General features: G+C 41.2%; 1 protein-coding gene and 1 long non-coding RNA gene across 2 annotated transcripts in view; one reads left to right on the forward strand and one right to left on the reverse strand.

Moving 5' to 3' along the window:
* Nucleotides 1-2,643: 2,643 nt before the first annotated feature.
* The window catches only part of LOC119731432 (proto-oncogene tyrosine-protein kinase receptor Ret-like), a 43,449-nt gene continuing 19,411 nt past the window's right edge, over nucleotides 2,644-26,681 (reverse strand). The window contains exons 10-21 of the mRNA XM_038204602.1: nucleotides 25,350-25,574; nucleotides 23,857-24,033; nucleotides 20,598-20,932; nucleotides 19,929-20,076; nucleotides 18,950-19,057; nucleotides 18,616-18,839; nucleotides 13,823-13,945; nucleotides 11,452-11,522; nucleotides 9,168-9,305; nucleotides 7,421-7,520; nucleotides 5,248-5,452; nucleotides 2,644-3,900 (exon numbers count right to left, since the gene is read on the reverse strand). Coding sequence (XP_038060530.1) covers nucleotides 3,743-3,900; nucleotides 5,248-5,452; nucleotides 7,421-7,520; nucleotides 9,168-9,305; nucleotides 11,452-11,522; nucleotides 13,823-13,945; nucleotides 18,616-18,839; nucleotides 18,950-19,057; nucleotides 19,929-20,076; nucleotides 20,598-20,932; nucleotides 23,857-24,033; nucleotides 25,350-25,574 — 2,012 coding nt within the window. The 3' untranslated portion in view covers nucleotides 2,644-3,742. The remainder of the gene's footprint in view (nucleotides 3,901-5,247; nucleotides 5,453-7,420; nucleotides 7,521-9,167; nucleotides 9,306-11,451; nucleotides 11,523-13,822; nucleotides 13,946-18,615; nucleotides 18,840-18,949; nucleotides 19,058-19,928; nucleotides 20,077-20,597; nucleotides 20,933-23,856; nucleotides 24,034-25,349; nucleotides 25,575-26,681) is intronic.
* On the forward strand, nucleotides 14,170-16,647 carry LOC119731219. Its single transcript, XR_005271440.1, has 2 exons — nucleotides 14,170-14,534; nucleotides 15,590-16,647. It is a non-coding gene; the product is annotated as an uncharacterized LOC119731219 (long non-coding RNA).

A 26,681-nucleotide genomic window follows, 5' to 3' on the forward strand; every position in this document is an offset into this window, starting at 1 on the left:
AAGCATAAGTTTGGTTCGCCAAGGTTTTTGTGAGAGTCCAAAGTTCACTGTTGTACAGGAAGACGCTTCCAGCATATGCAATGAGAATTCTTATTCTCAGTTGTGGGTTGATTTTCTTCTTGTATGGTATTGGTTTGAGTTTAATATCTGATGGTTGGTTCTAGTGATTTCCGGCGTTTTAAGACACAGGCTGAAACTAGACACAGGCCTTACGAATACGAGTTGTTTCTATTTTTGGAAGGGGGGGATTGTGGTTGGGGTGAGGCACGTTGCCCACGTATTCACAATAGCCACGTGGGTGCAACCCTGCATTACAATTATAGACACTAGTGCTAAATGCCCATACTTCATAATTCTTTTTAATATACTCAGAACCCTCACAGGTATTTAAGCAACACAGAAAAATGATGATCAACATGTCATCTTTCATTTTCTTTTCAGTTTTGGTGGGTTGACCATTGACTACTTGAGAAATTCTTGCCCAAAGAAGACGACCCCTATTTTCCCCAAAGCGAAACGGTAGCCATCTTGAAAAAAAAGAAGATACCTCCACAACAAGGCAAAATAGCGGCACTTTCGAGCCCAATTGCATCCAAAATGCTCAGAATTGAAAGCCCCAAGTCCGGGCCAGAGGTTCATTGCCATATCTCTTCAATTACCCAATGTTATGGCTCTCAGAACTCTCTAATATAAAATATTTTGAAGGGAATAACTTTTATTCATGAGCTCGGCGGATGGATTTGGGCCTATTTACCGGTGTGCACCCACATGGCCACATTTGAATGTGTGTGCCTACTTGTGTCCCCATTGTCCTGAGGACTTAGAATATGGGGACATGTCCTTGATCGATGGTGAAACTAAGCAGCGATTCAAAAATAAACAATCATGATACGCGCACGCAGAGGTGATCGAATCAATCAAATAAAAAAACACCAAGTTGAAGCAATAAATGATTTAATCATGGTTCAAATAATGTTCGTATACAGGAAATATTTTAGGTATTTATAATTCTATGTACAGTGGATATAATATAAGAAAGTTTCCGCAGCGCCCATTAAAAAATATAGGTAATTTTTTTTCTTCAATCATTTACATTCCTTATTTCTCGTTTTTGCTGTTTCGACAAATAATCGCCATTCTAAAACGCAAAACACGTTTTCCCTCGCTTTGATTTTTGGAGTTTTTACAATAAACCAAATTAAGAAACGGTACTGGTAAAACGAATAACTGGGTATAATGTCATAAAATAATTATCACAAAATCCAAATAATAAACATCTTTACTTGTGCGCCTGAATATATATCAGCCGAATGGACCGATTTTGAAATTTTAAATAAAAACAGCTGAAGTGCTTGTTAATACATATTTATGTAGACCTGTTAAAATAGCTAGGCCTTTTGATATCGATTTAAATAGGCCACCATTAAAGTTGGCGAAAAAGACCATTTTACCTCAAATTCTTTTTTTTACATTTTCAAATCAGAAATAGATATTTTATTGAATGTTGGAAATGCCCAGTTTTGGCACAAAAACAAATGCCTTTTGAAAAAGAAAATGCACGAGACAAGAAAATTGGAACAATTTTCCTTAAAAATAATGAAAATCATTTTGGAATAAATCAATGAAAATATACAATAAGTTTACATTGTTGATGAATAGAATTTTTTTTTTTTTACATCAAGATGATGTTTATGAATCTCAACAATTTTGTTTTAAAGGCTTGGATGCAGGCAGGGTGACCGTTTTAGCCGATTTTCGGCTAGCTTAATGACAGATACTTTGTTAAAAAACGAGTTTGACAGAACATTTGACAGAATAGATTTTTTTTGGCAGATTTCTGGCACAATTATGCAAAAATGGTTATTTGACAAAAAACCATAGCAAATTTGAAGAAAAAAAATGGTGCATTTGTATAAAAAAAGGTTCAATCTTTTTAAACAAACCCTTGCATAATGGGACAGGTTGGCTGGTCTAGCTGCTGAGGTTCACTGGGAACCAGACTTCGTCGTGACGCGCGTTTTGCCTGAAATTTACGCAATAATTTTGTCACATCTTTGTGTGACTATAGATTGTTTATAATGTAATTTGAACCTTAATTAAGGAAATACTACAACATCTGCAAGTGATTTTAAGTGTTTACAGTTTATTTTGAGTAATTCTGGGGAATTTGGCAGATTTTTGAAAAAGCTGACATATTTTGAAGTGCATTTAGCAGAATTTGCCATGACCTTACGGTCACCCTGGATGCAGGATAATCTTGGTTCCAATAATACGGTATGTTAAAGGTAATACACATTTGCCTTTGCTGTAATTTTCAGATTTGGGGGGGTTAGTATTTTATAGTAGGCCTATACAAATATCGAGTGGCTCTGAGCGAAATGGGAGTAATATTATTGCTCAGTAAAATCTGGACTTTTCCAGTTCACTCGGCTTAGCCTCGTGAAATGGAAAAGTCCAGATTTTACCTTAACATTCCTCCCATTTCACAATTGAAAGCCACTCAATACTTGTTTTATAACTGACATATAGATCCTTGTCATTTGACATATTTGAACTTTTATTTCAATACAAAATTGGTGAAAAATGCACTTCTCTCTTCCAAACCACCCCTTCATGAAAATGTTTGAACCCAACTCTGCAGCGCTGCATCTTTGGAATCAAAGTGCCCTGTGATTGGTCTATCTGATGCTTGCCAGGAAATAGTCTCTACAGCCAGAGCCCTGCACAAGTCTACTTTTCCTGAATTCAAAATGGCAGCCTCAAACAAGGTGTTTATGACAAGGATGTCCGTGTCCAAATGTTAAAAAAAGTGATTCGTAGAGTCCTAGTTTACTCGGACTAAGCTCTCATGTAATTTCACTGGTTGCCAGTCAAGTATAAGGTGATCTTTCAAGTTTGTATCTTGGTATTCAAGTGTCTCCATGGTTGTGCTCCTAATTATTTGTGTGATCTGCTAAGTACTAGAGTTCAAACTATATTTACTCATTCTGCGCTAGACACGCCTCAATTATATTGCACTAATGCCAGGCTGGTTTCCGCAGGTGAGAGAATGGTTTCTGTGGCTGGTCCCCGCCTATGAAACCAGCTTGAAATTAACCTTAGGAGTCTTCCAGTGTACAGAGTATCAAGTCGGGTTTGAAAACTCATCTTTTTAAGCAGGCCTTTCTTAATTCATAGAATAATTGATTTAATGACTGGGTATATAACGTATTTTTTTAATGTATTGATCTATACCTTTTTAAGCAGGCTTTTTTAATTCATAGGTTATGGGTTTTCAATGGCTGGGTTTATAATGTATTTTTTAATGTATTGATCTATACCTTTTTAAGCAGGTGTTTGTTTAATTTCTGGGTAATGGTTTGTAATGGCTAATGTTTCCTCACTGGACTTATAGAGTACTTTTTGTGTATCTACACCTTTACTTTTATATTTAATTGTAATCACTTTATCTTTTTAATGTGTACAGCACCTAAGAGCATATCATGGATTTTCGGGCGCTATGTAAATGTTAGTTATTATTATTTATTATTACAAATATTATTCATTATTATAAATAATATGGGTTTGTTAAGCCAAAGACTGAAGGGCTTAGATGACGAAATGCAGTTTGCATTTCGTGTGAAAGGCATATACATGTGAAATGAACTTTTGGAATACCTAAAGGGCGCCCTCTGTTTTCAGTGGAGCCCTCTACCGTCCCACCAGTGCTTAGTTCAACAGCAGAGGGCGCCACTCAACACTGTCACTCCAGAAACACGCTGGTGGAGCTCAGGTTGGGCTCGCTGGCCGTCTTGCACAGGTGGTCCGTGATGAAGTTGTTGTTGATGTTGCTATAGAGACGACAGGTATCCATGTCACCGTACAGGGGACCCGAGTCCACGTTGGTCTCTTCTTCCACAACTGGAGATTCAAAACACAAACGAACCGATCATTAAGTTATGGTAAGGTTCGTAGCAAAAATCATTAGGGTTACGGTTAGAGTTAGGGTTGGGGAACATAGCATTACGTGAACAGCCCTTTAGAAAATCTAGATGGATTCACACATACTTTTCAACCCCAGTGGGGAGTCCTTGAGTAAACACACTTCACCCATGTCCAGCAAGATAATCCCCCTAATCACTTATATAAACAACCTCCTGTGGACAACACAGCTGGCTGGGTGAGTGTTGGAACTACCATGGACATGTACATGTACATGTACATACACTGTATGTGCATCATTGTAATAATCGTTCTCTGTCATTACTTTATGGAATTTAACCGTTCAAAAAAGAAAACAAAATAACATTTCACACACGTAAATAATAAGATATTTATATGAATTTATATCAAGGTATTTAGTTGCAAAATTGTAAGCTGAATCGTTCAGGCAGGATCTCTTATCACACTCATTATAGGATTAGTGGTGATAACAATCTTAATCCCCTGGGGCACACATGCACTCTCCCTTTAGAAAAGCTCCAAAAGTATGCGTGAGGACCCGACCAGTTGGTAGGTTTGGTCGGGTCGGCTCCTAAAGAGCTGGATCCGTCATGGGTATTGGGGAACATAGGTATGCACCCTAACCATTCATATGAATCACTCGGTTTTTTTTCCTCAATATACTCGATTTGCCACACACACAAATGATGAACTTGGGCACAAATCATTCTGACTCGCCCTGTACAGGAAGAGTGAAAAAAAGGTGAAATCAAAATATCCGGATCATTGTTTTAGTGAAATTCTGCTTGTAACACTTTCAAAATCTAGGACATGAAAATCCAATTCATAAGTTTCTTTTAGTACAAGAATCATTCAGATCACTCATGTACTTTTCAAGTTACGGAATTTTAAACACAACCACCGTTTTAAAGTTCTATCCACGGATCACAAAAAAGGTGTGCGTTCTTTCAACAAAACAAACACAATTCACACACATCCCTATGTGATTTGGTTTCGTTTTGCTTAAAGAGCACTTACCTTCTTGTGATCGATGGTTGTGTTTAAAATGCCGTAACTTAAAAAGAACATGAGTGATTTGCATGCTTTTTATACTAAAAGAAAGCTTATAGATTGGGCTTTCATATCCTAGATTTTGAAAGTGCTACATGCAGAACTTCACTAAAACAATAGTCCCGACATTTAGGTTTCGCGTTTTTGGACTCATCCTGTACTTACGAACAATGGCTAAAGCGAGGAATGATCCTCCCCCAAAAATATATTATCGCTATGAAACTGGTGATTGTCAAATAAAAGAAACAAACATACTTATTTCTTTGAGGTGAACATCATCCGTCAAATGGCGGTCTTTCCTGAGGGACACGGACATGGGCATAATCTCCGTCGAGTCCGAGGCGGGGAGCTGCAGCAGGGGCACGGCGCTGCTGATCGGAGCGGAGTCTTCGGCGGCGCTGTTCGAGCCCTCCGCGTCGGAACACTCTCCGTAAGGTAAACAGGACAGGTCCAGATAGTCCTGCAGATCATCGAAACAAATTCAATCTCGAGAACTGTCGCGCAATACAACTGAGAAATATTGACGTCAATTAAGCTTTGTTTAGGCCAAAAAAAAAAGTCTCCGGTTTCTGGTATGCGCGCGCGTCGCTGTAGCCATGCGCGTCAGCAAAATGAAAAAGTTTTTTTTTCAAAACAAGATGAAGTTTCAAAACCGCCAAACTCACTGGTTTGACTGGAATTCTGCTGCTGCACAATTTTAACGTGTTTTTAGATGGGGTTATGATCGAGAATAAGATTTATGTGGCCTCTCTGGACTCCCATATATTTGCACTAAGTTTAGTCGGGCACCATTTGCAGTCATCAGCCGACATTTGAAGCCAAAAAAAAAAACAGGTAAAAAAAAAAAAAAAAGCCGCGTCACCGCACCACTTTTGGGGCAAGCTCCATACCAGAAACCGGAGACTTTTTTTTTTGGCCTTACATGAGTACTTTCTTATGGGAGTTTGGTAGCTCATTGTGCCATCCTAGCTCCCACAGGAACGCCCGTAATTATGAGAAAAAAAAGCGTGACGTCATTATATTTTCAGGGCCATAGGCAGTGTGGTAGTCCAAAATAAATTCATCACAGGCCCCATACAATTATCCCGGCACTATCTGTGACAGAGTGCACCCCATGTCCCTATGTAATACCCACACCCTAGACTATTGTGTAGCACACCCCCAAAGATATCTCAAAAAGAATTATGAGCTTCTGGAAACACAAAGACCAACACACAAGAGGGGATCCCTCTGTCATATATCTTGCTACATATGTGCCAATAAGTCATAAGTCAATTCCAAAGCCCAGTCACAATTAACATGGGATGAGCAATAACATAGCAATGTTTTTGTAGCAGTACTAGTTCACTTGAATAGCTTGTGACTTAACATTATCACTAGACCGGTGACCAGTAATTCACAGGCCCTTTGGAAGGTACAGTCGCGAGTAACGGGAGTCAACAATAACTCAGGAATGCTAGCTTGTGACTTCAATCAATCAATCAATCCACTTCAATACCTGCAATAAGCCATTTGCGAGTTAAATTTGAATAAAATCTGGAAAGCTGACTTAATCCAATGCTTTGCACTTTTTAAGTTTGCATTCTCCCGACCAAAGAGACTGTTACTATATCACGTGATTCGGGGCAAGCCTTTTGCTAGCAACCCCCAGCTCCGGCATGGTCTGGGGTCTTTGTGTCATTCTCACCCATTGTGAACGATGTATCGGTGCTGAGCGTCTCTTACGTAACTATGCAAGAGCTTGCCCTGAATCATGTGATTAGCAACAGTGTCTTTGGTCTGGAGAATTCAAAGTTAAAATGTGCCAAGCATTCTGAGCAAGTCAGTGTACCAGATGTTTTTCAAATGTAAATACCAAAGGGTATAGGTTACTCGCAAATGGCTTATTGGTCAAAAGTTTGCCTCTTGGCGTGAGTCTACATTATGTGGCACGATATGTGAAAGAGGGAACCCCCCCCCCCCTTTTGTGTTGGTCATTGTGTTACCAGAATCTCAGGATTTCTTGAGATATCTAGGGGGATGTGTTAGGTTGGGAGTCAGGTTGGTGTAGCGGTACTTTCCTCGCCTTCCACCGCTGTGACCCGGGTTCGAATCCCGCCTGGGTCAATATGTGGATTGGGTTTTCAGTCCCTACCTGATTCCCTGGGTTTTCCTCAGAATACTCTTCTGGGCTTTTCCTCCCACCTCTAAAACTGTAATTTCTTCTCACTGTCTTCTCTTTACTGGGACCCATGGGAGATCAGTGGATTTCACTGAATGGGCTACCCAGTTAAAATAAGAAATAAATAAATAAATGAATAAATATAGGTAACAAATAGTCTAGGGTGTGTATAGCGTACTGGGAAATTGGGGGGGGGGGGAGGTGTACGGTCACATATCGTGCTGATATGTGAGTTAAGGTGAACTTTCAACCGAAAACAAAACTTACAGCATCTTTTTCCATGATCCGTTCCAACATGGTGCCGACCACTTCGAAATCCGGCCGGTCGTCGGGATCGCTCAGCCAGCACTTCTGCATTATATTATACCTAAAACAAATGAAGATACAACCCAACTTAATTTAATTGAAAAAAAAGTGAAGAAAACAGTTTGAGACTACTACACAGAACAGCCATTTGGATTGTTGTTAACAATAAAGACAAGCAGGCCTACTAAACGCCCGTTTTCAGTAGTCCTGATTCATTCGTATGCAGATGTAGTTGAAACCGATACTTTACAAACGAATAAAAAGATTCAAACGAACCTTAAAAACACGCAGAATAAAATAATGTTACATGTACAATACGAATGAAAGATCAGCCTGCAAGGGCCAATTTCATAGAGCTGCTTAAGCACAAAATTTACTTAAGCACAAAAACGTCTTGCTTAATAAAAGCAGGTTACTGGCCAAAACTCCATGCGATTGTTATGCTAAGTAAACACCAGCTAAATACCAGTCACAAGCAATGTACATCACATGGAGTTTTGGCAATGTACATCACATGGAGTTTTGGCCGGTAACCTAATTTGACTAAGTAATGTTTTTTCGTGCTTAAGCAAATTTTCTGCTTAAGCAGCTCTATGAAATTGGGCCCTAGGCTAGGTAGTATCTCATACTGTAGGAACTCACTTCATCAAATGTATGCCTAAATATGCAATTTTTGAACGCATAAGGGCTCTGATATACTCAGCCAAAAAAGAAAGTGCCCCCTTCCAATACTTTTTGTCTAACTTTTTGTACGACTTATCAGTACAGAAATTCCTTAGCAATCCAGCCATACTCTTTATTTGGCCCAAAACAGTGATAATGTGTACGCATTTATGCAATTTATGACAAATGATACCGAAAACAGTTGTACTTTTGTATATATGCAAGTTGTGGTTCACACTCGCCTTGCGTGTATACAAAAGTGAAACTTTTTTTGGTACCATTTGTCAAAAATTGCATAATTTTCAACAAATTCTCACAGGTTTGGGCCAACAAAGAGTATGGCTGGATTGCTAAGGACTTTCTGTACTGATCAGTTGTAATTTGGGTAATCCTTACTTTTAGGACCCCATTCCTATTATAAGGTTAAAAGACTCACCAAAAGAGCTGACTTAGTGACTAAAGTGACACTCAAAAGTGACATTCTGATATTTCTTGTCATATATCTGAACAGTATGACACCTTCATGAATGTCAGCGGGTTTAATTGTGTGGAAAAAGGTTGGCGGGGCTTTGATTTTATAGGGAAATTAAGGGAAAAAGACGACGATGACGTACAGAAACTGACTCAAAAACCAAGTAGCAAACTGCAAAAAAGGGTAGGAAAGTCACATTTTCTTTGAAAGTGCTTTCAAAATTACAACTAACATGAATTTATCTGAAGAAAAAAGACTACTTTGGCCTGCAAAAGTCACTTTGGTACTGGACAGTCATCTGCAAAAGTCAGTTTTGAACAGAACTCGTAAAAAATAGAGGTGTCCTAAAGATAAGGATTACCCTAATTTGGGCAATATGTGACCGGTAGTTTTTGAGTTAGACAAACAAGTATTAAGGGGGGCTTTCTTTTTTGGTTGAGTGTATGACAACACTTAGGGTTCAATGCTAAATTTCGTCATTAAAGGTGATATTTTAACTGTTTGTACCCAGCAAAATGGCAACATTATGTACAGCGCACTCATTTGCTAAAAAAATGCCAGTTTTTTTCTTACAGTTCTTCCGCGCAGCCGTCCGGTCGTTCCAGCCTGTAGCCTTGTCGTATCAGCTGGCACAGTTTGTGAGACATGATACCGGGATATGGCATGGCACCCATGGTCAGAATCTCCCAGAACAGAACACCAAACGACCAGCTAAAGTGGACGGGAAAAGGCACATCATTATAGGTATCATTTGTAAAATATTGCAGCTTTCAGATTTTTACCATCAATGCTGCTAACTGCACTTACTATAGACCCCATGTGTGCACTGTGCATAGCGGCCATTTTAGTGGGCTAGGCTTATGTCCTATAGGAATATGGATGGTAGATTTCCGTACATTCACTGTGAGTTATAATGTGAAAGAACTTCATGTAGGAGAGTCGCGACGCATAACCCGTGCACGATTTGAAGGGGAGGGGTGGGGGTCCTATCCATCCCATATCTCGTTACAAAATGAAAATTTGAACTGTGTTGTTCATGCCAAAAAAAAAGTCTCTGGTTTCTGGTATGCAAGCGCGTCGCCGTAGCCATGCGCGTCGGCAAAATTAAAAAGTTTTTTTTTTTCCAATGTAAGATGATGTCTCAAAACCACCAAACTCACTGGTTTGACTGGAATCCTGCTGCTGCACAATTTTAACATGTTTTTGATGGGTTTACGATCGAGTTTAAGCTTGATGTGGCCACTCTGGGATCCCATACATTTTGCACTAAATTTAGTCAGCCATCACTTGCAGTCATCAGCCGACATTTGAAGGGAAAAAAAGTCAAAAAAAAAGTCAAAAAAAAAGTCGCCGCACCACTTTTGGGGCGAGCTGCATACCAGAAACCAGAGACTGGCCTAATAGTTTTACAAAAGATTTGGTATAGACTAAAGTGACGATCTATATAGACCATGAGATTACTTTTTTTATATAAAAAATTACATACTGTGGTCACGTGATGCAACATTTTCAAATGACGGGTCTCGTCTGCACTGTATGTATATCTCTTGAAATATGAATGGCTTGAAAGCACGGATAACTGTTTAATGGGAAAAATAACCTGGAAAAGATGCTTAAAGGGACACTAGGTCCTGGAACAGCCCAATTGGGCTACAAAACGCGCTTTGAACGAGATGATGTTAATCGGAAATAACATTTAAAAGTAAACATCCACACAACTATCCTTTCAAAACTGGGCGTTTTTGTGTTATTCCTGTATTATGCGTGCGAGAACGAGTTTCGGGGTCCACTTTTGCGACCCCATAAATTCGAGCTGTTTGGATGCTAGTTGTGATTTCATTCGTATCGTGTTCGCCTTTTGCGGACGTTGAAGAAACCATTTTTTTTGCATTGGCGATTGGTCACCGCGCGCTGTTTCCGAGACACACAACGTGTATCTCGTACACTGAGAACGACACGTACTCGTACTCCGTCGTGTCCGATATAAACAAGCGGGGTTTTTCGTCTTTACTCGGGAACGGTAAGACATTAGGCTGGTTTCCTTTCAACCAGATGTTTGAAATAGGCTAAGTAAACAATCCAAAACATAAAATTTCCGGGATTTCAGGACCTAGTGCCTCTTTAAATGTTGGGGTTGCCCGGTGGTTGCCTGGCGGCATGACGTCACAGGGCACAAGGTGTCTATAATTATGTTGTGATTTGTTCTACAAGCAAAATGAAACATGACACAAGGGGCCAATCGTTACTGGTAAGTAGGCATTTTATTAACCCTCGGAGTCGAGTGACCAACAAAATCACACCGTGAAACCACATGGAGAATTTTATCACCACACGGTTTCTAGGTCAATAACCCCCTCATGCACAAGATATAGGCAGGTCACATGGCCTTTGTGTGGGCCAGGATTGTTTACGACCTGTCTGAGCTCTGGGCGGCACGAGGGGTTGACACGGAGAGATCGAGGGGTTGACACAGAGAGATCGGCGGCACAAAGGGGTTGGCCACTAAGATCTCCAATTACTGCACAAAGGCATTAGGCGCCTCTTGGGGCTGCTGTCTTTCAACACTCCTTACTCTGCAGCGGGTAGGGTGTGGCCAATGGGAGTCTACAGGCTTGTGGTGTATATTAGGGGTGAGGATTACATGGAATCTTGGCCTTATTGGCACATTGAAAAAAAAGTTATGACCATATTTGGAAAATGTGGAGAATTTTATCACCACGTGGCTACACCGATGGTTAAAACGTAGATATATTTATACTTATTATTCATGTACTCACTCATGCTTTCATATAAATGGTACGAAAAACAACAAATGAATTAACAGAATAACAGGTAGGAAAATCATTTTTGAACTTACATGTCCGTTTTTGTTGTGTAAATATTGTCGAACAGTGACTCAGGCGCCATCCATTTCATTGGAATTCGACTCTGCAGGACAGAAAAATCATTTAATTGATTTAAGATACTGACAATTTTTGTTTCCATTGAAGGGAATATATTCTTCAATGTCAAACACGGATGTTGCCACATGATTTAGTTATGTCAACAAGCTTTAAAAGTCTCGAATGGCCGAGCCAAGTAAAGCAAAATTGTGATTTAACAAGCAACTTTTTTTTCCCAAGCAGCTTACGTATCTCTTATGCGTAACATTGCTAGTGGTCCCCAAGGGCGGATCAAGAACACATATTTTTTTTTGGGGGGGGGGGGGGCAAACAAAAATTTGGTCCCCCAAAAGGTGGGTCAAAAAAATTTCAGCGTGGGGTTCGGGGCCCACTTAAGGGCCCCGAATTTTTTTTTCTAGAAAGATTCTAGAAGCTCTGTGGTGCGCTCTGTGGCAATTTCTGACCACTTTAACCAATGTTTTTTGAGGAAAAGATGGTGGTGTACTCATTGCCTGCCTTTATTGCGACGTCACATAAACAAATTTAAAAAATAATTTCATTTTTTTTGGGGGGGGGGGTGTTCCATGCCATGCCATGCCCTCCGCCCCTCCCCCGCCAGATACACCCTTGGTGGTCCCTATGGGCTCCGTGCACAAGTACTCCTTCAACGACCAGAAAACGAGAGTTGGGGGAGGCCTTGACTGGTTCCCGGTCCATCCACTGCGTCTTGCGAATGATCCAAAGTTACTGGGGGTGGGCATTAGTCAGGGACACCATCACAAGTTAACTTCAAACGTATTCACGCGCCGCCGACGCCTGATGCTCACGCGAAGATGCTGTGGCTAATAGCTTTGGCACATTCAGGAAGTCGTGCGTACTTCGCACGCGAACCAGTACAGTACAGTACACACACGCTGTACATGTATGCCCCGCCTAAGGGGCTCTCAAAAGTGGGGCTGTGATCCAATGGCTACGGTGTTCGACTCGTGTGCCGTGGTACATGGGTTCGAATCCTGACCGTGGGAAAATGGTGCTTGTGCTCTTGAGCAAGGCACTTTACCATTATTGCTTCGTCCTTCGGATGGGACGTAAAGCCGTAGGTCCCGTGTGTTGTGTAATGCACGTTAAAGAACCTAGTAACACTTATCGCTAAGAGAAGGGGTTTGCCCCGGTGTTTCTGGCAGTGGCTGCAATAATTTGCACCGCAGTACCTTGTAAACCATTATAAGGTGCTACATAATGGGACTCATATTTCTCATAAACTTTATTTACCTTTCTTCAATAATAGACATTATTTCCAGCGCCTTGAGTACCTAATTGTTGGTAGATACGTGAGCTATATAGGACTCCGATATTATTATTATTATTATTATTAAAAAGCGCATGGAGCCCGTTGAGATCGTGCAATATCCATGACACAAACGTCAAGTCGACTTTCATAATTTGGCCTGGAAGTCTCTGTGTGGAATTGTAAAAAATTGTCGAATGGCAAGGGAAACTCAACAGCCCGAATATTTCACACTGAGATTGAACTGGATTTGAACGGGTTAATTCAATGGTTGCGAAAATTCAAAAATCTTAGCCAAGAATCAAACAGTGTGACTGACAATATAATCATTTCTTGCCTTGGATATGTGATTTTGGGAAGGGATCAAACTACAACCTCTTGAGCAGTTTCAAAATAGTATCACCTAGAATGGAAACCCACATAAATAAATGAATGGTAATCCTTACTTTTAGGACCCCGTTCCTATATAGGACATGTAGGAAGGGAAAGACTCACCAAAAACAGTTGATTAAATGACACTCACAATGGACATTCTGATATTTCTTGACACATCTGAACAATTGGCAATGACCTTCTTGAATATCAGTAGGTTTGTGGAAAGAGGGCAGGGCTTTGATTTTAGAGGGAAATTGAGGGGTAAAAGACGACGATGACAACCAGAAAACAGACTCAAAAACCAAGATGGCAAACGTGAAAGCTCAATGCAATGAAAGCTCGATGCTGATTGGCTGATAAAAAATAAACATCTCATTTATTTTTTTCAGCGACCAATCAGCATCGGGCTTTCATTATATAGCGCTTTCACTCGTGTCGTGAGAACTACAACATGCACGTCTGACTGCTAAAAAAGGTAGGAAAGTCACATTTTCTTTGAAAGTGCTTTCAAAATTACAACTAACATGAGTTTATATGAAGAGAAAAGACTGCATTAGCCTGCAAAGGTCATTTTGGTACTAGACAGCCATCTGCAAAAGTCAGTTTTGAACACAACTCATAAAAAATTGAGGCGTCCTAAAGATAAGGATTACCAAATGAATAAAGAAAACCCACGTTCTCACCTTGCTTGTCTTGACATAGGTGCCACTCTCGTAAAGATCTCTGGCCAGTCCAAAGTCCGACACCTTGATCACCATACCCTCGGCCACCAGGATATTCCTGGCCGCCAAATCTCGGTGGACAAGCTGAACGAGAGAACAAAAAGCCACAAATTGATTTTTGAAACCCTGCAGTGTGATGCCGGATTTTCTGCATATCATGCAATTTTTTTCCCAACAATTGAGGGCGCTGCTATAACACCATTTAAGGATACAAATCGTCAGGGCTTCACGAAGGGGACACGGCTGTTCCAGCGCAAAATAATGGCGCCCTCTGTCGTTCTAATCGCGCCAATCGAACATCTCCGTAAAATGACGTCACCGACACTCTTCGTGGGTCGGGCCAAGCGAGTTTCGTATCATGAATATTTATATCTGGGAATATTTGGAATGTCATTGGTAGATTAATCGGTCAAAGTTCAAAATGTTTCTTATTCAAAAGGTTGTTATTTTCCCCTTATTTCCATATATGAATATCAGCTCATGAATATTAAATTACTGAAAACGGCGTCCGTCAAAACTGGTGTTCGACCGAACTGATTATCGCGGTGTGTGGTCATGTGACAAATTTGTCACATTAAAAGGTGTTTTTCTCCAAACAAGAGGTTTTCCCCGATGTAAGGCCCACATCAACTTTGTTTTGGAGATACGTGCTGCATATGTGTCCGGTTTGAAGGTAAGGCCAGCGGTAGATTTGTTGATATTTAGGTGCAAAAAGTGACATATTTTCGTGTGTGCGCGGAATGCCAAACGGTCGAGTTGGTTGTAAAGCGTACATGGTACGCGCGTGTGTATCACGCATAGCCAAAGCGCTTGATGGTTTAGAGACAACTCGACCGTTTGCGTGTTCATGTATTTGTACGGGCACGCGTGCGGATCTAACCCGTACCTAGGTTCGTGCATGTGTGGACGAAGTTCCTCCATTGGCGTGATGCACATGTACATGACATGACATGTCGTGTATTGTGCTACAACTTTGTTATACATGGGAAAGATTTCCATACATAAATTACATCAACATGATCAACTAGGCCTTAATTGGAAGGTAAAAAAAATGCTATTTGCACGATTCAGTATAAAATCAATAAAAACAATACGAACAGGTCATGACAACAGAGAGAGAAAAATGCCCCCCCCCCCCCAAAAAAAAATGAACATTTCATAACAATTTGATTCTGACATAAACAGGATGAAAGTAGTTAACATGTCGGACTAAATCTTTTTTAATTGTACATGCCACCTTTCGTGTTCGCAGAACTTATTCTGGCATGTCTGACGTTGAATTTATTTCAGGCTTTGCATATTTATTCAGTAATGCTTAGCCAAATGCCAAATCCATTTTCATGTAAACACATTAGTGCCTCAGCTTCATGGGGACATGAACAAATTGGCAATTCTAAATTGAGGTGTTTTGTTTCTGTGTGATCCTGTACCATACAAATGGATCTTTTTTTTCTAGATCACCAACCTTCCCAAATTTTCCAGCCACTTTAGACTTTGCACAGGCCTTATTTTGCAGTGTGCACCCCCCCCCCCCCTGATAAAGTAATGGTGTCATGATACATCATGTACATGTGACATGCACCACTGCTTTAGTGTTGGCGGTACATGTAGAACTTTGAATGTATGGCTACATTTCTCCCATGCCCCACCCCCATCCCACCCCCTAATAAAAGCAATTGTACATGTGATCCTGTTTTCTGAAAAAAGCATTTTGTTATGATTTTTCAGGAAGTTTGCAGTATCATTCTCCTGACAAGAGGGTTTCTCGTATCTTCTGGAGCTCTGGTGAGATGGTGGTGTGATGAGCCGTTGACTCCTCGTGATGAGCCGTAGCGTACAGTGGAAGTGAATCTTTCATCCCACGTTTGTGCATGGAGGATCAGGATTACACAGACATGAGCATGTGTTGGGTGTATTTTTGGTAACTGAATGTGTGCAAAACTGTGTGATGCCATGTGCACTGCTAGATTTGAACAAACCCTGCACCACCTTGATCGGACACATTAAGAACTTCTATTGTCTACTTGCCAAGGAATCACTCTGGAATTTAAGCTCAGGATTCACACATCACACATGATCACTCGCGATGGACTGGTTCTCGCTCCCATAATATCGGATATGTTTACATTTTAATGCCCATTTATGGCCATTGACTGGATCACCTCTGCACATGTGCAGTACAATTTTGTTTTTTGGAAAATGATATTTACATTCTGATTTCTCGTGCATGGCCATCGCAAAACTGACTCGTACATGAACCATAAACAGTAGGCAAAATGGTCATGTCTCTACTGAAACTGCATTAATGACAACATTGTTGCCACTTTGAATGGGCTGGATCCATGCTTACATTATCATTGTGATTTTGTACATAAGGGCAGAATTGTGACCTAGGCTAATTTGTATACATTGGTAGGAATTCCTCCAGGACTACTGCGAACGACACTCCCAAGTGCCAAAATTATGAATTGAAATACAACTGGATATTAACTTTCACTGAAAATCAACTAATTGTTGACACTACTAAAATGCTATTATTACATTAGATATTTTTATCGGCGCTTTTTTTAAAGTAAGTCAATAGGCTACTAATAACAAGTTTTAAGTTGGCCTTCTTTTCCATACTTTAAAACAGATGAGACTTTTACGTGTACATTGTATGTGGATTGCTTTTTTAGGTGTACTGTGACCAATGGGAGACCAAAGGATTTCACTAAATTGGCCGCCAACTTAAATAATGAAATAAAGTAAAAAATAAATATTACCCTGCCAGTTTTTAAATCTAATATTCAATTGGAGTCTGCCTTTGCTTGTGCCACATGCAATGATTGGCTGCAGCCTCTACTATCTCTGGGGGAATGCGGCAATCTCTATATATGCTGTGTGATGTCATGTGGCCATAGATTTCAGCAACCTTGCTGGTTACTTTTGCTTCTTGGAAGGGTTCTGGACAGAACTGTTGTGCTGACCTGACTCGAAACTGTAACCGACCCAACCAAAAACCAACTGTGTGTTTGGTCGGGTCGGTTTGTCCGTCATTTCAATTGGGTTGGTCAGTTTTGTGTTTGAAAATTTGCGGATCGGGTCGGATCGGGTCAATTCAAAACCCGAAATAAACGGGGAAAAAAGATGGAAACAGTTTGGAAATTAACACAGCGCAGGATTTGGATTATATCTATAATGTTTCGCATCGGTTTGGCCTGTAGTGGACCCGACCCGAAGCAAAACACTACTGGACAGGGAGGTTTTCGAAGTTTTCGAGGTTTGGATGAAGCTAATCTGGGGCACTTGTGGACATATGCAGGACTGCATTTGCTCGAGTTTTCCTAATAGCCCGAACAGTCCTGAATCCTGGAATTTTAATACGCTTCCCCCCCCCCCCCCCCCCCAGGGAGTTAGGGTTAATGAAAAATGTTTGAAGTGATAAGTGGTGCACCCGTAGTGGTTTAACTCCATGAATATTGCTGTGCAAATAGGGGCAGGATATTGTTTCTTTTATGAATTTTTTAAACAATTTCAAGCAAACTTGGAGCATTACATTTGTTCATATAATCATAAGGCCGTCTGACCTACAGGAGTCTGATGTAGAAAGCTCATCCTGCTTAATATTATTGGTGTTCGTACAAAATTATTTGAATTCTTAACATGCATGATCTTGCCGGAGTTCTGCTGAATATTTCCCCCACAAACCACCGGCCTGTGACTCTCAGCGCACGGTTTCGCTGCGCTGCAGTTCAGCGGGTAGGGCAGTGCGACAACGCCGTGTTAACGCCGCGCGTGCCCCGGTGGTGTGTGCATGCGTTCACGCCCTACAGCTATTGTGCCGTGTGATGTGCGTGTATACCGCACGGTGTTCGTGAAAAGTGGCTGTATTTTAACGGTTCTAAAACAAAATCTACCGCTGGCCTTCGAATGAAACTTCATGAGTCATTTAAGATGGTCCTTATTTACAAGAAGTGACCAAGGAATATTTGGGGAAAACTTGGTATCAATAATAAAACGGGATTTTCGTCGGGGATTTTTAACAACTTCCAAAACAAACAGCGACAGAAAACCTTACGCACGAAGCGTAATCAAACCTGATTTTTACAGGTATTTTGAACTTTATGGGCCAGCTCAATCTCCCAATGTGTGGAAACTCACGTTATCTGTCAGAATTATAGTATGGCACCATAAGACATTGTGTGAGTCATGATTTAGGGGCAAGTTTGGGGCATGTTTTTCGTGTTTTGTTTTCGTGAAAATTTAGGACGCCATCTTGAATTTCCAAAATTGCATGACGTCATCACTTTGATACACTGGAGTAAACAAACGCTGTGCGGACAAAATTGCTCAAGTTAATTACGTTATGTCTATGGGATTGAAACGGCCGTGGGGAACAGCAATGCATGTTTTGGCAAAGTGTTTTGGTCAAAATCAGTTTAAATCAACGAAAGGGAAGATATAATTCGTCGGATCAGTGCTCGACATCGCGTTGCTGCAATCGGCTCAGTGAGAACGTGTCTCGGACGCTGAATTCAGGCCCAATTCAAAACATGATTTGGCAACTTTTGATTTGAAATTGAGATCCTTGAATGCTGTTATTCTCAGAATATACAGCTGAAGCTGAGCTGAAACTTTATCAGGTTAGTTGTTCAGTACCCTTCTTTAGATTTTGAGCACTTTTCTTGCTTCAAACGAACAAAATGCACAAATTACAAATGATGGACTATATCCTTAATAAACCTCAATTTATACAAAGGAGACGTAGTCACCTTCAGCATTGCCAAATATTGCATCCCTTTGCATATCTGCCAGGCGAAGGACAGCAGATCCCGATTGTTCCAGACGATCTGGGCCCTGGCGGCTTCGTCGTGAATTTTGTCGTAGTCGTGCAGCGAAGCGTCGTCGTCCTGATAAACAGCTGTCGAGCGGTTCCGCCGCAGGAAGTCGCGAAGGCAGCCGTGGCGGCAGTATTCAACGATGACATAGAGTGGACCTGCCGAAATATAATCGATTGCATAATCGCTGACGGCTGAACAATGCTCAAGTCTGGTAGACTTCAAAATTTTTAAAAATGATTGTTGTCTTTACGGTGAGCCAGCTTACCTTTTTGCGTTGACGCACCCAAAAGCTTGACAACGTTTGGATGGCTCAGATCCTTGAGGAGGTTCATCTCGGTAATAAGATCTTGCAAGTCATCCGCGGAGTATGAACCTGAAGTGCAAAAACAGTAATCCTCAAGGCATTCCTTTGGTATTCTTGATACCGGCGTTACTTGTGGCCGGACTTGACATGTACTTGTGACCAATGTGATTGAAATTTACAATGCAAAAATTCCACATTACGTCATACAATATGAAAACCTCAAGTCCTCTATCAAGGTCTTCAGTCTCTGTTTGTGCTAACTAAACACTTGAATGAACTCTTTGTCAAATGACGGACTTCAACATCTAATGCTAGGTTCGCACATTCCCAAATTATTGCCACGAATACCTCGATGTATCCCGAATACAAATTAATGATGGCATCATTCGCTGTTTGTAAGAACAATTTAAGAATGACACAAAAATAATCACGAACTAGGAACGAATTGGAAGCCAAATCAAACCGATAGTTATGAATACAACAAGAATAAACCAGGAATTGAAATTAGTTCCCGAACCACCCCGACAATTTTGAACATGTCCAAAATTATAAGATGGAATTTTTGCGCCGGGGTGATATAAATCAAATTAGGTTTTGCCCTTCACCAACGTTTAAACACTGTATACTCAGTGTGTTACTTCCCGAGAGAAAGTTGAAAAAAATAACTCGGGTGGGACTCAAACCCACGACCTCCTGCTTTCTAGTGCAGATGTCTTACCACTCGACCACCGAGCTAACGGGATCGTTTTGCCAGTTCGAATCTGGTGTAACACACCGAGTATACAGTGTTTACGTCGGTGAAGGGCAAATCCTAATTTGATGTCCAAAATTGTCGTGGCGCTTCCCGATCATCTTTCACCGAACTAACAGAATCATCCCGAGGCAGCCAAGAACAACTCCCAGATTTACTCAAGAATTGGTATACACTATTGACACTTACCTTTGAGCATTTTCACAGCTACCGTGGTGTACCCAGTGTGGCCCCGTAGGCTGAGTGCCTGCGCCCGCACCACGCAGCCAAACTCCCCCTCCCCAAGGACCTTGTCCAGCACAAGATTCCGGCGAGGAAACTCCCACTTTGGGTCGAACTAAAGACAAACAAGGACATTAAATAATTCTAGACATTTTTCACTTTCTGGACACTGTCACGAGATTTCGGACGGATATAATCACCTACATGTATCCTGCATTGATGTACGCATGATACAGGTTGTCCCACACAAAAAACTTATTGCATGTGGGGTTTGGGAATATTTTCAAATTACCTCTTGAAGTCAGATAACCAGTCTACCATACAAACTTTATTTCATTGAACGGTGCATCTTAAGACGCACCGTTGGAAAGACCTTCTTTCGTTGATTACTTCAAAATGACAGCTTGCCAGAAAGAATAAATTCACAGGGAGTTTAGTCTCCTTACTATCTTTCAACCAAGTATGTTTTTCAACAATAATTACGCCAGTTACTTTTCGGATGGCTGCAAATGATGGATTATAGCTTTAATTCCATTTGTTAACAAACAAGAGTTATTTATGATCAAAAGTAGGACATGTTTTTTTTTTACACATAGTATATAAAACCTGCTCGAACAGGGGAAAAACAGTACAGACCTCAGTTTTTAACCGTGTGACGGAACCCTTGCTGAGGTGCAGCCCATCGTCCGAACACTCAGACAGCACCGAGTTGAGACGCGAGTCCGACCCCCCGATGACCACGGGCGGTTTGTAGTCCCGACTGGAGAAGAGCCGTCGGAGTGGGGAACCGCGACTGGCCCGTGTGTAGACGAGGACAGCAAAGGCGCACAACACCAAAAAAGCCATCACTACCGCGATCAGGCTGTTGCAGTAGGTACACTCATCGGTGCCCGATCCGTCGGGCTGGGAGACTAAGAGGCTTGGGCTCACTGTTGTCAGAAGTGAATAGGGAACCAGACCTATTGTGGTTGCTGCACATACAAAAAACACCAACGATTACGCGACTTTCATAATGCTGTCCGGTACCGTGCCTTGGGGAAAGTCAGTTCTGCGCAGTAGAACGTCCCTCGCCATTCTACATTTTGTGGCGTGGGTTCCAATCCCACCCAAGCTGATATTAGGCCATCAGCCTGGGGGTTTGGTCAGTATCAAATCAGGGCATAAATGATTATAGTGCGCATGCGCAAGGTATACCGCCCCTAGAGTGGTAACAAGCATTTTGATGGCCATTTTGAAAAAAAAGGGTGATAACACCAAAAAAGCTGCCACCGCTGCAATGCTATCACATATTTTCCAATTCTGGAGGTGTATACCTTGTCAAAAATCACTACGACGATTATTCCCCTCATTTGATACCGGTGGCCAAAATTGTGCATCGAGGCTGATGGCCTACTATATGTACATTGGCATTTTAGATTCTTTTCAATCGGGTTTCCCTTGAATATCATTCCTTGTAACTATTTCCCTTACCGAAAATCACCCCTCCCCCCAAAAAAAAATAATAATAATAAATATAAAATAAAATAGAAATAATCGCTTTGTATCAAGACACAACTCAAATCCGATCCCACTCATTCGATTCAATCTTCTCCTATATAAAATTATGTTAAACGATGTTTGCAACATGAGCCTTGAATAATTGTTTCTACAAAAGAAGTCAAAACTGTTACACTGTGTACACCGAGATTCCAAATGCTACTCTAATTGAATGATGTTAAGTAAGTAGGCTACTTCCTGCCCCATGAAACAAATTTGTTCACGATTTTCCAAAACCCGGCTTGGTTTTTAGCTGTGGATATCTGACTATAAAATATTTAGAAGCATTCGGCACGGTGTTAAATCGAAATAAAAATATTCCACCTATTCGCTCTGTATTTCACAATGGGATCAATTTTTTTTAAGCTACAAAAAACTGAACGCCAGTGGTCTTACAAAATTGAGTTGAAGCTGGAACGAGGCTGAGGTTTGTAAAACTGATCCTAAATTTGGTTGCGGAGGACAATATTTATTCCAGCTATATTTCTCACTCCTTTAGGCCATTTTACACATGCTCATTACTCTATATAGGCCATCAGCCTGGGGGTTTGGTCGGTATCGAATGAGGGAATAATAGTCATTGTGATTGTTGGCAAGGTATGCACCCCTGTAGTTGGAAAAATATGTGATAGCATTGCAGCGGTGGCAGCTTTTTGGGTGCTACATGTATCACTTTTTTTTTTTAAATGGCGACCAAAACATGCTTGTTGCCATATATAAGTAATCCGGTAACAAGCATATTGGCGGCCATTTTGAAAAAAAAATTAAAAGTGATAACACCCAAACAACTGCCACCGCTCACACTGCAAAGCTATAACACTTCTAGGGGTCGTTCAGACACCGTTTTAAATTCCCTTAAAACACCGGTTGAACTCGATTCAGTGTAACTTTCTTGCTAAAACGATGTCTGAACGCTTTTTTATTTAGACCGAATCGAGTTAAACTCGAAGATAAAATGGCAACTTAAACCCCCTCGGAGGGAGGGTTTAGCAAATAACCAGAACGAGTTTATCTTCCAGTACGATGTCTGAACGGTTTTAGCTAAAACGCTGCCCGTTTTAGCCAGCGCAGTGACCCGGAGTTACATAACGCTTTCTCCGTGGCGCGCTTTTGTATTAAGCAAACAATGTCCTTAATTCTCCGTCCGTAAAAAAAAAAATCCAATTTCAAGTCCAATTTCCGCAAGTTTTCTGACCACATGGTCCGAGTTTCACATCGTGCTCACTCGCATGACAAACATTTAGATGCCAACGCAACAACCGCTAACCGGAGCATAATTATCATAATACACTAATATATTCAACTACCAGGAAAACCTTGGCGTCGATTGGTCACTATTGCAACGTTAATATCACGTGTATTTTCACGTGACTGACATGTTGTGCGGGCAAGATGATGTGTTAAACTTTGAGTGAAATCTGTTCAATGACGTCTTGTTTCGAACACTGGTTTTCGAACAACTTTTCAGAACATTTTTTATGTCTTTTGGCACCACGAAAGGTACAAAAAATAGCCCCCCAAAATGTAAACACAAATGGTGTACTATGTAAGGTCGATGTACGATACTTCCAAAAAATGGGGAAACTGCCGTGGTGGACAAGTGACTGTCGTCATGTTTACCGGCGTGCCACGCTACATGACCGGCCGGGGCTGCGATGTCAAACACGGCATGGCAACACGTATCACACGGTGAGGGGCTTGGACCACGTGTAGCGAACTGTAAAAATGGAAGAGCCAAGGCTCTTTTTAGCGCGCGGTTTTTGCCGAGGCGGATGTTCTTCGTGACCTTAGAAACTGAGATAAACTACTTCGAGTTGAACTTTCTATATTTAAAACGATGTCTGGACGCTCGGTAGTTTTATTTTTACGACGGGCCTCCCGTGGTGAGCGACCGTTTTAACTTTTACCGTTTTAGCTAACACGATGTCTGAACATGGCCCTAGATGTGCATACGTTGCCAAAAATTGCTATGACAATTGCTCCTTTTGATCATTTGATACCGGTGGCCCAACTCATGGATCGAAGCTGCATCAGGTGTTAGTGCTTCTAGTGGCTTTCCGAGTTAGGGCCTGTAAACTCGGAAAGAATACAGTACTTCTAGCCTTACACTCTTATCTTGTTAATCCCTTTGTCAACAAACTGTCCCCTGTTATCAGATAAAGCTGCTAATCCCCAGTCAATATCAGCTGTGTGACAGCACATGTGGCTTTATTACACTAAGTGTTAGGGATTATAAAGCCACTGCTTGGACAAAGGATTAAGATAGATAAGAGGGCTGGCCAGTTTACAGTTTAGATTGACTGTTTTCTCTCGGAAGTTTCTAGTGGAGGTTACTCGCAATGGATAGCCTAATACGTACGATCAACACGTTGCTGCAGCATGGTGGTGTGTCGTTGCAAATTGACGGGTAGCCGTCTGTGCATACACATGCACCCCAGTCCATCGAAGTCACAGGAGCATGGGCCTATGGCGCTCTTGATGCCCACGTTGTTGCCATTTAGCGTCATAGAGAACATTGAATTGGCACCCATTGTCTCTACATTTTCGGGGAAAAAAAGATAAATAAAAAGAGAATGAAACAAAACTAAAGGCAGTACATTTTGGGCATCTGCATGCAGCCTATATTAAAAACAATGCTTCTACTTTTAAATGCTTTTGCGGACAAAGAGATCCGCCCTTCGACTAGACTGGTTCCCGGTTTCCTTAATTATAGATTCTTATAGAAGCGGAAACTTGTCTTATCTGTGCAGCGAGAAAAAAATATTGCAGGGCTGCCAACAATGCCAAATCTGTAGGGAATTTATCTCAACAACGGCTGATTGTTATTGTTCAAATTAGCCTCATTCGTTTAAAAACCTCTGTATTATAAGCAACATAACAATTATTATCTATTTTGGTATTTACACTGGTAAAAAGTATGGACAATACGTATCAAAGTTGTTGGTCTTTGCCTATGCTCATGAAACATGCACCTTTGTGTTTGTCTATAAATAGCCACCACCATTCGGGCGATTCACGATGCAGTGCGCCACCACGAGTTTGCCATGCAGAGTCAACTTTTCAAGTTTACGGTCGACAAAATATGGCCCATTTGAATGAGTGTCAGTAGAAAACTTGAGCTATTATGTTATAGATAGGAGCATAGCGTTTCTGCCGCCTTACAAAAAATCACCATATTGATACAAAGAAAAGAAAAGGGCAAACATATACTTGTAATATACGCTTACGAAACTAATGACCGGAAAAAACGAACAATTTCAAATGTCCCGCGCTGCGAATTTGTCGACCATCTCCCACAATGCACTGGGAAAAATGAACTCTCCGTGGCAAACTATTGGTGGTGCTCTGCACTGTGAATCGCCCGAATTAACCGCAATCGTAAAAATTTGAAGAGCATTTTAAGCTCTGGCTTCTACATGTTACTTGGCGGTCGGTCGGTCTGTAAGTCTGTTCCCGGAAAATTGACCAAAATAAGGACCCATCAGTTTCCCACAAAATGTATAACTACCAAAAAAAAAAAGGAAACAAATAGATTAAATACTTAACAGAAATTGTTTTATAACGATTTGGAAAGATGTTAATGAAAACTTCGTATTGGAAGCAAAAGATGCGCAGTAATGTAGTTATGTGGTGTTAATACCAAATAACTACAACTCTAGGTTTACATCTGAAGTTCCATATGTGCCATCGGCGTCGCATTTTGGGACGTCACATTTTTAAGCTCTGGCAGGGATTGTTTTGACAGAGTTCATGCAAGACTTTCATGCAAGACGGCCAGAGCCTATTGTGCACACGCATTTATGTGTTCATTTTCCGCGGGGAACCTTTGGTGGTGTCCTTTCTGTTGCCCACCTATGCAATCCTGCGGGCACAGCCGCGGATGAAGCCTTTCCAGATTGTCGCAGACGCCATCGGGGCAGGTCCTGAAGTCCGGCGAACACGTCGAGAAATCCTCGGAGCAGGCCTTTGTGTTTTGCTGCTCGCGCCACCTGCAGCGGCCGTCCGGTGCACCGATGCCGCAGGCGCTGACGCAGTCTTCCCTGGCATTGTGCCTGGAGCAAGTAGCTGAAGAGGCTTCTACAGAAGAGGGATAAATGTGATCCAACCATAGAGCTATATTAAATTACTAGAGCTCTAACTCTTCATTCTTGCGCGGGGAGAAGCTTTGAAGCCGCTCTGGGCGCAGACATTTTGAATTTATGTGCGTGTTTGTGGAACACAATCAAAAGATGGATTGAGTTTCTAAAGTGTACTCAAAATGCAACACGCAAGTAGAACGTACGCAAACAACTTATGCGCGTCATAACGGTTAAAAAAAGTCTCGGCGAAAAGCAACTGCAGCAGGGAGCTAAATGACACGCTCATTTGCTGATCGTGTGTTTCGGTTTGGGGCGCATTGGCTTCGATGACGCACCGATATGGAATACAAACGCAGATATGCAAATAGACGTACAAAATACGTACACCATTTCTAGTTCTCCATAGGTTTTGTGTACAAACATGGATGCGCCCAGCAGGCATCACTTTGTACATGAGTTAGCGCTCTAGTAATTTAATATAGCTCTATGGATCCAACAGAACAAAATGAGGCACAAGTACATTTTAGTGACCTGCCTTTTAACAGAATCTGAAAATGGGAAACCAATATGACCAATCAACATTTTTACCAACAAAATACACTCAACCAAAAAAGAAAGTCCCCCTTCCGATACTTTTTATGTCTAACTCAAAGAATACTGCACTCATCTCGCTCAAATAACGACTAATCAGTACTGGAATTCCTTAGCAATCCAGCCATTGTCTTTATTTGGCCCGAAACAATAAGTGTAAGAAATTATGCAATTTATGACAAATAATATCGAAAAAAAGTTGCAAATTGAGTGTACACCACAACCTGCATGTGTATACAAAAGTGCAACTTTTTTCGGTATCATTGGTCATCAACTACATAATATCGTACATATTGTCACTGTTGTGGGCCAAATAAAGAGTATGGCTAAACTGCTACGGAATTTCTGTACTGATTAGTTGTTATTTGAGCGAGAGGTGCTCAGTAGTTTTTGAGTTAGACAAAAAGTATTGGAAGGGAATGGGTTGGGCTTTCTTTTTTGGTGAAGTGTATAAGATGTCAACCTGATTAATATATATCAAGTTTGTGAACGTTGTATATCCCTAGGTTGTTAT

Source organism: Patiria miniata, unplaced genomic scaffold, assembly GCF_015706575.1.
Source record: "Patiria miniata isolate m_02_andy unplaced genomic scaffold, ASM1570657v1 HiC_scaffold_23, whole genome shotgun sequence".
Taxonomy (NCBI): domain Eukaryota; kingdom Metazoa; phylum Echinodermata; class Asteroidea; order Valvatida; family Asterinidae; genus Patiria; species Patiria miniata.